General features: G+C 36.1%; 1 protein-coding gene across 1 annotated transcript; it reads right to left on the reverse strand.

The window, feature by feature from the left end:
• Positions 1-444: 444 nt before the first annotated feature.
• On the reverse strand, positions 445-10,893 carry LOC107561547 (protein O-mannosyl-transferase 2-like). The gene is given in 22 exon segments (XM_016246016.1): positions 445-879; positions 1,104-1,215; positions 3,521-3,661; positions 3,738-3,843; positions 3,933-3,992; positions 4,394-4,465; positions 4,547-4,623; positions 4,710-4,801; positions 4,893-5,044; positions 5,348-5,426; positions 5,525-5,585; positions 5,667-5,733; positions 6,278-6,387; positions 6,521-6,603; positions 6,707-6,813; positions 8,295-8,454; positions 8,543-8,651; positions 8,746-8,854; positions 9,925-10,029; positions 10,138-10,222; positions 10,306-10,419; positions 10,421-10,893. Coding segments are annotated over 22 exon segments (2,265 nt in total). The 5' UTR covers positions 10,579-10,893; the 3' UTR covers positions 445-773.
• Between the last annotated feature and the right edge of the window lie 144 nt (positions 10,894-11,037).

The following is an 11,037-nucleotide window of genomic DNA, read 5'->3' on the forward strand; positions in this document are numbered from 1 at the left end:
GATTATAAAACCTGTCAGCAAAGATTAGTTTAGCAAGAAAACGTTAAACTTCAGGGATAGGATAATAAAGTGGGGTACAAATATACAGTCCAACACAAATAACACTATTTTCTTCTTAGCATGATGGTGGTTTATGATAAGAATTCTCAGTAAAAGGACTTAGAAAAGGTGTTGCTCTTAAATGCAACGCAAATCAAGTCCAAATACATGCACATTTTTGCAATGTATTCATTTCAGTCAGCCATTGATCTGCATTTACGGCAACAAATCCAGTAACACAATAACAAAGGGACACAGCTAATTATTTTGAAAATCCAAAATGAAATTCAGTGGTATGACCCAGAAATGACTATTTAATTTATCAAAACCACAACTTGTGTAGCTGAGAAATATAATATTGTGATACATCAAAGGTTGCTGTTTTTGAATACACAAATTCTTATTTTTTTTTCCTCAGAAGAACAAAATATGGAACAAATGAAATGTACAAAACCCAAATTGAAGGAGTGAATATTTTATACATCAGAGTCTTTAAATCTGAAAGGCACTTTATTAATTGTCAGTTCAGTTCAGTCCAGCTACAGCAGTTAAACACCATCAAGCTTCAATGTAAAATACAAATATTTTAAATAATATTTTTAAAAGTTTCATCACAGCCTAACAGCAGAGTAAAGACTACTTCCACAATGAAATGAGCCAGTCAACATGTAACAACTGAAATGGTTAAAAAGATTTTATGAAGTCCTGAACACTTCAAAATTGTCTAAAATGGTCTAAAATTCCCAGGATTCCATCCACTTGAGGCCAGCCATGGACGAGGCAGGGTCTTGCGCTAGCGGCCCCCTCATACCATAGGAGAGAGGGTGGAAGAGATAAAAGCTGGAACAAGTAGAAATTAAAGTGTGAGATCAATATTAGAAATTGACTGAATTTGTGACCTAAAAAAACATAATACATAGAACATTTGTACAAAATGCACAATTTCAGCATTAGATACAATTAATATACTTGATTAATTTACAACAGCAAATGTTGTAAATATAATAAAAGCTTAAAAGTGATGTTAGCCCAAAAATAACTACATTTAAATATTAGAGCCTTACCTGTAGATGAACCCTAACAGGAATATAAATTGACCTCCCCTCATAAGATGATAGGATATGGATGAACTAAGGAGAAGGTGTAAATTCTGGAGGAAGATGTCCAGAGTAATACCTTAAATAAAGGTCATTAAATGTTACAATTTAATGCGTTTATTGAGATAACATTGTGTCTAAACATGTTAATTAATGCTGCAAAATCTGAAATATGTAGACAAGTTTTTTTTTTTTAAATCGGAAATGTAGCATTCCATCACTTGCTCACCAATGGATCCTTTGTAGTGAATGGGTGCCGTCAGAATGCGAATCCAAATAACTGATAAAAACATCACAATAATCCACAGGTTATCTACATGTTTCCAGTCTATCAATTAATGTCTTGTGAAGCAAACAGCTGTTTATAAGAAACAAATTCATTAAGATGTTTTTAACTTCAAACCATTGCTTCTGGCTAACATACGAGTCCCCTATCTATAACACTGCTTTCTCTACTGTACTGAAAACAACATCTTGTGTATATCAGGAGAGAAATATGCACAGATCAAACCAGTGAAAACAGTCCAAAGCAGTTCTAAACAAATATTGCGATGTTTTTACCAGCTGTTTGGACTCACTCTGATGACACCCATTCACTGGTGAGCAAATGATGTAATGTCAGTGTAAATTTCTCCAAATCTAAATTTTGGATGGCATGAGGATGAATAGATTTTCAGCAAATGTTCATTTTATTGTAATTCAAAGGCGGCAGCTCTGACTGCAGCATAACCTACTGGACCAATGCAGTCCCCACTAGGGCTGTCAAATTTTTTTTTCGAATATTCGTCAAATTTCAAGGGGTCATATGATGCGATTTCAATTTTTCCTTTCTCTTTGGAGTGTTACAAGCTCTTGGTGTATAAAGAAGATCTGTAAATTTGCAAACACTAAAGTCTCAAAACCAAAGAGATATTCTTTATAAAAGTTAAGAGTCAACCACGACTACCTAAAACGGCTCGTTCTAACACGCCCCCACATGTCTACGTCACTATGTGGGAAGATTTGCATAACGCCACCCAAATGTTCACGCAAAGAAAGAAGGCGTAACTTTTATTCTCACTGTAGTATTGTTGACACTGCAGCCATGTCCTGAAGACGCTGTGTGCTTCGTTGTGAAAGCGAAACTACTTTGTTTGGTCTTCCAAAAGAGGACGATATCCGCTTCGTCATGCCTAGAGCTGATGTGCTGGTCGCTGAGGGAATACATCAACTTTCACAATGGACAAAGCGGAGTCCAGCCCGCCTCAGCTCACTCTAACCCGGCCTCAGAGCACGCGAAGCCAGGGCTTCCCCTCACGCTAGGCCGCTGTGTTTTTCGTTGCCACTGATGATTCAAACGCGAGTTTTGGGCAGTAGAGTAGCACTTGTTGTTTGTCATTTCTCCGATAACAAATGCAGACAGAGTTTTATGTTTACGCGGCGCGATGCAATGCAACGCAACGCGTAAAAAGACAGTATAAGTCATTATAATCAGTAATTATGTCCCCACTGGATGCAACAAATGCCTCGTTTGTAATGGGTTTTAATGTTTATTTCTCGTCGCTCCGGCCCGGGACACGGCATCAACAGTATGTGAGGGGCGTAACATTTCCGTCACACACTTGAGGTATTCGGCCAATCACAACGCACTGGATACCTGGCCAATCACAGCACACCTCGCTTTTTCAGACCGATGAGCTTTGTAAAAATCGATGCGTTTCAGAAAGGCGGGGCATAGAGGAGAAACAATAATGTACAGTATGTGGAAAATAATGTGTTTTTTTAACTTTAAACCGTATAAACATTTCATTACACCAAATAATGTTCTTTTTAGCAGCATCATATGACCCCTTTAAAATAAAAATCCACATTCAAATGCAAAAACGTTGCATTGCACTCGCACAAAAGAGCCGCATGTTTAGAAAGCCATGTAAAATTAATGCAAGTTTAACTTTGAAAAAAACATATATCGAGACTTTATGGTGGGTTTTTTTCCCCATCCCACTGCATCTTTTAAAATGAAAAATGTACTCTGTGTTATTGGCTTTCCGTCCTTTGTATTAAACTATGCATACATACATGATGCCGTTTTGTTTATAGTTGTTTAAGCACCTTAATTAATTATAATTGGTTTATAAACATTATTTTAAACATTATGCACTTTTTTCACAGATAGTCCTTATCTTATGCTTTGAATAAACGTGCATTAGTAATATTTTGCTCGATGCGCCCTCTTGTGGCCTCAGAAGAGAAGCCAAAAGCTATTCCTCCCCATAACTGAAATTATGCATTTTAAATTAGAATATAAATCGAATTTTGATCATATTTAAGTACAAAATTCGAATTTAGTTTTTCAGCCATTTTGACAGCCCTAGTCCCCACGCTTATCTGGTTTGCCGTCGTACCTGTGAGCATACTGCTGAACAACATGGCAGGAAAGTAATGGTGGTAGTAGAGTATGCGACCCATAATGTAGAACGGGAGGTAGTGTAATAGCCAACCCAAAAGCAGCATCCCACCACCCTCCATGAGAGTGTGACAGTGCACTGAAAGACAACATCAGCTGTTTTAGACTTATGATTGGCTCTTTTTAAGTACTGTACAATATGTAGTGCTGCTTACCTTTCCTCATTCCCTCCATCTTCACTCCTCTCTGTTTTGCTAAAGATGCCACTGTCAGCATTAAAACAAACAGAGCCAGACTCAAGAGATTCAGCCACCAGATGACCTGAGGATAAAAGGTAATCTTCAGTAATGATACGACAAGAGATCTTAGGAAACATAGGGCAAAAAAAAAGAAAAGTCAGAGACACTTACAGGGTTCCCAAGAAGATAAACACGGTACTCGGTCTCATTCACTCCAGAAAACCTCAAACCCTATTATGAATAATGAATTATAATGAGATAGTACTCCAATAGATGTGGATCTTCAAAACAGTTTTGTTAGTTTTAAATAAATTTTACTAAAGCGAATATAAAATCAATTAATAAAAAATTCTCATTAGAAATTTTCAATAGAATTAAAAACTGAAATAAAATAAATTTGAAATGTTGTCTTGGCAATTAACGAAAATAAAATAAGCACTAAAATTACTAAAAATAAAATTAGATAGAAATATTAAAAAACATAAAAATGGCACATAAAATTACTAAAACTAAAATAAAAACAAAACATAAAAAGTAAAGCTTATTCAAATTATTAATTAATTATAAATAATAATAAAATATCACTTTCAAAATAGTGGTTTCCCTTTAAACAGTCTTTTTAGACAATCTACCTGATAGTTGATGGGCCAGTGCCAGGGTTTAGAGTTCATCTCGTTGTCTTTGGGCTTTAAACCACTGTTTCCCTAAACAAAAATACAAGGTTTACTAAACTAAAAGGTAGATTACTAAAAGGTAGATTTTCCTTTAGGGTAATCTTATCTTACCCTGATCATCACAATATGAGACTCCCAGAGGATCTCCAGGAAAGTTGGTTTGAGCACTGAAAGACTGATGTTGGGCACTGTAGACATAAAAAGATGTTGCATGAACATCGAAGTAAAACCCATCCAATGGCACATTTCGGTCTATTAGCTATTATGAACATACGTTTAGGGTTGATGTGATCCTCAATGTTCCACTGTGTGTTGGGGGTCTCTTTGACATATGGGCTACATGTGACCTCCACTTGCTCCCATCCCCTGTAGAAGAGTCAAATCCAGTTTAAATGGTTTTCTGTGTGTTATGCACTACAGACCACACCTAAGGTTTCTGCTGAATGAACGCTCTCACCACTTGGGAAGAGTCTTTCCAGAGGAGCCAAGCACGCAGCCTGTAGAGCGATGGAGAAAACGCACTTTACTACGCAACACCTTCACCGGATCTCCTTTCTTCCCTCCACACACCTCCACCTGCCACAAGTCATTCACGTCTCCGCTTCCGTTCTGAAATGAAAAGCCATTATTGTTTAAAATTTGTAATGCTAATCTATTGGAACTTATGAAAATGATCAATGTTCATTTGGAGATTTAAAGTTGTGCTGAGGTTTGATGTTAACTAGAAGCACAAGGCCATCTTTATTCTGGCAACGATACAATCAGAAAATAAAAACAAAGCTAAATCTATTAAGCTGATAGAACACAAACCCACCTAATCAACTGATAATGGAACATGGTTTCTATAATAATGCCAAAACATTATAATACATGAATGGTAACATCTAATGAAAAAAAATATACAGTACTCACAATGCCGTAACCCGTGACCTGCAGGTGTTTTTTGGTCAGTGGAGCTTCATGGAAATGACTATGAAGATTTCTTGTAGTTCTGATGAAGAAAATCAGGTGTGCACTGCTTAAAACTAACAGTTCACATCATTCTTTTAGGCCATAGCTATGTTACTTTCCCAAAGACCTTATACGTACTCTTTGTGTTCCAGTCTAATGATGTCACCATGTCGGACCAGTTCTGGAGGCCCTGTGAGATCTTAGCAGGGAACAGGAGTTATTGATTCTTGTGCAGTGTGTATCTAGAAGTACATGTACGAGAACATGTACAAGAACTCACCGTCAGAGTTGTCAGTTCTCTTGACCAACCATAGGTTGTTATAATCTTTGTGCAAATAGGCTGTAACCTACATGAGGTAAGATGCAAAATAGGTTTATACAGCGAGATGATTTATCATCATCAACAGAATAACTATTAAATTCAAGCCACAAATCAAATGTGCACATTTAGACATTCATAGGTTTGGTGTCGGGAAGATTATTTGAATGCTGTGAAAGAAGTCTCTTATGCTCACCAAGGCTGCATTTATTTAATCAGTAAAAACTGTGATATTGTGAAATACTATAACAATTTAAAAGAACAGTTTTTATTATATTTTAAAATGTTATTCATTCCAGTGATCCTGTGTCACATGATCCTTCAGAAATCATTCTAATATGCTGATTTGCTGCTCAAGAAACATTTCTTAATTATTATCTTCATCGGTGTTGACAACAGTGTGCTGCTTAATATTTTCTTACCTACTCCAAACTTTTTAACGCTAGTGTTATTAGAAATTTTGAACCAAATTAAGAATCACAGATCAGTTTTTCATTTTGAAACCTTCCAGATAGTGTTACTGTAGTGCTGCTGTCAAACTGTCTGTTAAGAGTAAACGGTGGTGAACCGACCTGCTGCTGGTGAGCTCCAACACCTTCTGGGTAAAGGTGCCAGTGAGAGTGCAGATACCCTCCTGCTATTCGCAGATTCTTCACAGTTATGACAGAGCCATATGCCAGATCTGTGTGGAGGGAGGGGTACAAGCCAGGATTTAGACAGAAAATTTTATCTTTTCACAATTCAATATGTTTTTTTTAAGTTAAAAAATGAAACATAAGCAGTAAAAATGTCAAATGAGCTCAAGTTGTTCTTACACTCTGGTATGGAGGCGTTGTGCAGATTGTTTCCAATTAAGCGAGACTGAAAGGCAGAGCTGAAGAACCCATCCCCAGGACCGCTGTGTATCGAAAAGAACAAAGCTTTAGCATTATTTTATTGCATTAATGACCAATGAACTGCTTTAATAATAGAACAGAATATTAATATTGGCTCAGACATACCTTCGGTTTAAGACAATAAAGTGAACAGCAAATATTGTAGTGTACAGGAACAATGGGAGCATTATCAACCCAAAAACTCGAGCTAATAAGTGCTTCCCAAAATCCAGCTAGTGAAAAACGAGAACATATTTTCATTCACAACAAGCACTAATGTTTAAAAGTAGGGATGCATGATATTATCGGACCAATATCGGAATCGGGCGATAATGCCTGTAAATATCGGCATTAGCCTGATATGAAAAATTATGCCGATATGTCTTGCTGATAAGAGGGATACATTAACTCACATGTGCTCAGGGTGTGCTAGTGATTAGATCACGTCAGCATTGTGGCTCATTCTTGAAGCAAAGTTTTGCCTGAATGGTGATTAGATTCACTCTTTTGGATCGCTGCATTTAAACTGAGAATGCACCTACAGAATGACCTTTGGTGTGTGATAGAGTAAACCGTAATAGCAGGTGCAGTGGCAGCAGGGTCCTAATGCCTGTTCAGTAAGAAGTTGTAATTCCGTAGGGGGCGCTGTTGGTCTACTTCTAATAAAATGAAAGCAAAATACACAAATAATATTTAGACTGTTTCTGATTAAATAAAGCCGTAATTGATGCCATAAAATCATGAGTATGTTTTGATTTAAAGGTCAGAAGCTATAGCTTACATGAACAAAAAAAAAATCACAAACATGACACTTAAATTAAATAATTTTATATTTACTGATTTATTCATTAATGTGTAATATGTTATATTTTTTTAAACAAATTATGAAATCTAAAAGATTTTCTGAATTATTACAGCTCCTTTGCTTTAGACCATTTACATGTTAAATAATAAAATAAAATGTTAAGGTTACCACTGCATCGTTCTGAAAAAGTGATTCAGTGATTCATATATAGTTTATTTATAGTTATTTTCAAATCTTGTCAAAAGAACTTTATTATTGTTAATTTAATTCTAACAAATAAGTTCTTGTTAAAAACTAACCAAAATTAAAAATAATTATATATCGGTATCGGCATCAGCTACCGGCCAAAATGAGTTGAAAATTATCGGCATATCGGATATCGGCAAAAATCCAATATCGTTCATCCCTATTTAAAAGTTTGAAATCCGTAAGATTTTTTTCTCAACAAGGATGCATTAAATTGATCAATTGACAGTAAAGACTTTTACAGTGTTACAAAAGATTTTTATTTCAAATAAATGCTGTTCTTAAAAAATTATATTCATCAAAGAATCCTGAAAAAAGTATCACAGTTTCCACAAAAACATTAAGCAGCACAACTGCTTCCAACATGAATAATAATAGAAAAAGTTTCTTGAGCAAATCAACAATTTAGAATGATTTCTGAAGGAAATCATGTGACACTGAAGACACTGTGACATCACAGGAATAAATTACATAAACCGTAATAATATTTCATAAAGTAACATTGCAATATGGTGTTTGTACTATATTTTTGATCAAATAAAAGCAGCCTTGTTGAACATAAGAGATATTGTTCAAAAACATTAAAAATCTTACTGATCCCAAACTTTTGAACAGTGTATATTTGAGAATATATTCAATCTTGTAACAGGTTCTCATTCATACCAAAGACAAGCTGAGGTCCCCAAGCAGCCTCCACAGATCAAATACTGTGTTAATTCCCACCAAGAGGATGACAAACAGCCCCACAAACTTTACCCCCAGAGAGCCAGAGAGGCAGACCCCCGTCAGAAGCAGCCAGAACCACCAGGAAAAGCTGAAAGGCCTAGAGACGAGAACAAAAATTTGCTCTATATTAGGTACATAAACTCGACCAGTAAAGCTTCATAGAGAGATGCTTCAGATACCTTTACCTGAGTCTATGTGTGTTGAATCTGACCATGCAGAGAACAGAGCCCATGATGAAACACATTAGAATGGGATCCAGGAGAATATACTGAGACAAGGTGATACAGCCAGTGTCTGTTGTAAAATACATCAGTGGATTTAGATCATCATCGTAATGCCCTCACTCAATACAGGTCAGCTCTGTGTTGATGATCACTACCACACTCACCAAAGATAAGCAGAGAGGCTGCGATGAGCGCTGCTGGCGTAGAATGTGACAGCTCCAGAACAATAAGGCAGGCAAAAGGAGGAAGACAGGAACCAAGAGCTGCACAGAACTAAACACAAATTCATCACCGGGATTAAAGCTCACATTTGAAGAATAATACATCAGCAATGCAAAGAAAAGCTAACGGCAATTTCTTGGAAAGTACAATTCTTATTCCACATAAAATAAAGAGGCATCATATACATAATCAGAATAACTTTTGGACCTCCAAGTATATTTCAAATACAACTTCAAAAAATATATATTTGCATTTTTCAGCTGCAATTTTGCATGGTTTAATTAAAAAGAAATTTGTGTTTTGGTGTATGATATCTATGATAATGTAATATAATTTAATGAAGAATATTAATTATATAATGAACATATACATATACACAATGCTTCAATATATTATTTATTATACAATATCATTTAGAAGTTTGGGGCCTGTAGGTTTAGGTTTTTTTCAAACAAGTTTTAAAAAGTCTCTTATGCTGCATTTATTTGATCAAAATACATTAAAACAGTCATATTTTGAAATATTATTGGAATTTAGAATAACTGTTTTCTAGCTTAATAAGCAAAAGCTATATGTGACCCTGGACCACAAAACCAGTCTTAAGTCGCTGGGGTATATTTGTAGCAATAGCCAAAAATACATTGTATGGGTCAAAATTATAGATTTTTCTTTTATGCCAAAAATCATTAGGATATTAAGTAAAGATCATGTTCCATGAAGATATTTAGTACATTTCCTACTGTAAATATATCAAAACTTCATTTTTGATTAGTAATATGCATTGCTAAGCACTTCATTTGGACAACTTTAAAGGCGATTTTCTCAATATTTTGATTTTTTTTGCACCCTCAGATTCCAGATTTTTAAATAGTTGTATCTCGGCCATATTGTCCTATCATAACAAACCATACATCAATGGAAAGCTTATTTATTCAGCGTTCAGATGATGTATAAATCTCAATTTCGAAAAATTTACCCTTATGACTGGTTTTGTGGTCCAGGGTCACATATTTCAATTATAATATGAAATTTGATTAAAAATGAATTGAAAAATAAAATTACTTGAAAATTACTTCAAATTAACCGTCTTAAAGATATGCATAAATTGAACTGGGATTTACCGCTCTCATCCCCCAGTAGTTGTGGTGCTCATATTTGTCCCCTGGTTTTATGAAGGGAAAGGTCCCATCATAGCCTGTCAGGTATCCAGCGAGGCCGATCAGCATCTGAGTGAGGAGTGTAGAAGCATTCTTTTGAATCACACTACAAACTACACAAAAACTGACAAAATAATTCACATGATCTTACAACCAGCAGGGGTCTGAAACCCATACCTTTCCAAGGGGTGGATGGACATCAAAGAAGAAGGTGCGGTTAATGTAATAGCTTCCCATTTTCCCGAAATGAGTCTCATCCCAACTGCAAATGGACCATAATGTTCACTGATCGTGCATTGATAGTAGGTTTACAATCACAATTTTACCCTTACAGTAAATACTCACCATACATGTGGAGGCTCAGTGATTTTGTAAAAGCGTGTACATACAGAGAGCACAAGCACCAGAACCAGAGTATAAACTGGCACATGGTCATCTCTGGAGGGAGAACTGCAGGTGTCCTCCTCGTTTGGGGATCCTTTTATTCGCCTCATTAGAAGTCTCACTAGCAGGCTGGGAAAGGCACTCAGCCCCCTCGTTTGTCTTACATGTTTTTCGATGTCTTACAGCTGATGTGTCTTGTATTTGCGTGTAATGCTCCTTCTGTCTGCCGTCCATTAGCAGCTTTCTTGAAGACAACGAGTCATTATCAAAGTAACGTTAGCGAATCCAGCAATGTATAAAGATAGTTTCTTCAGTCGCAGAGTTTAATTAATAAACAACGAATCCTCACAGGATTTAAGACCTTGCAGTCTGGTCGTGTTGTATTGTAGCCCTTTATTGTCACTGGTCACAGGTACCAGCGAAATTCAGCGACGTTGACATGTCGCTGAATGAGTAATAATCTTGCTCATCACTACAAGGATCCTAGTGCTTTCCAGCTCATGTTTGTTGTGCATGTCCATAAACTGTTCTTCTTCTTCTTCGTCTTTAAATTTTATTGAAAGGTGCATTTACCGCCACCTACTGGACTGGAGTGTGGGCAGTACTTTGAAAGAAAGGACAAGGAGAGGCGGGGGAAAAAAACGTTTATATTATATATATATATATATATATATATACACACAGAGGGGGAGA

The sequence above is a fragment of the Sinocyclocheilus grahami genome, unplaced genomic scaffold (genome assembly GCF_001515645.1).
Source record: "Sinocyclocheilus grahami isolate Dianchi unplaced genomic scaffold, SAMN03320097.WGS_v1.1 scaffold778.1, whole genome shotgun sequence".
Taxonomy (NCBI): Eukaryota; Metazoa; Chordata; class Actinopteri; order Cypriniformes; family Cyprinidae; genus Sinocyclocheilus; species Sinocyclocheilus grahami.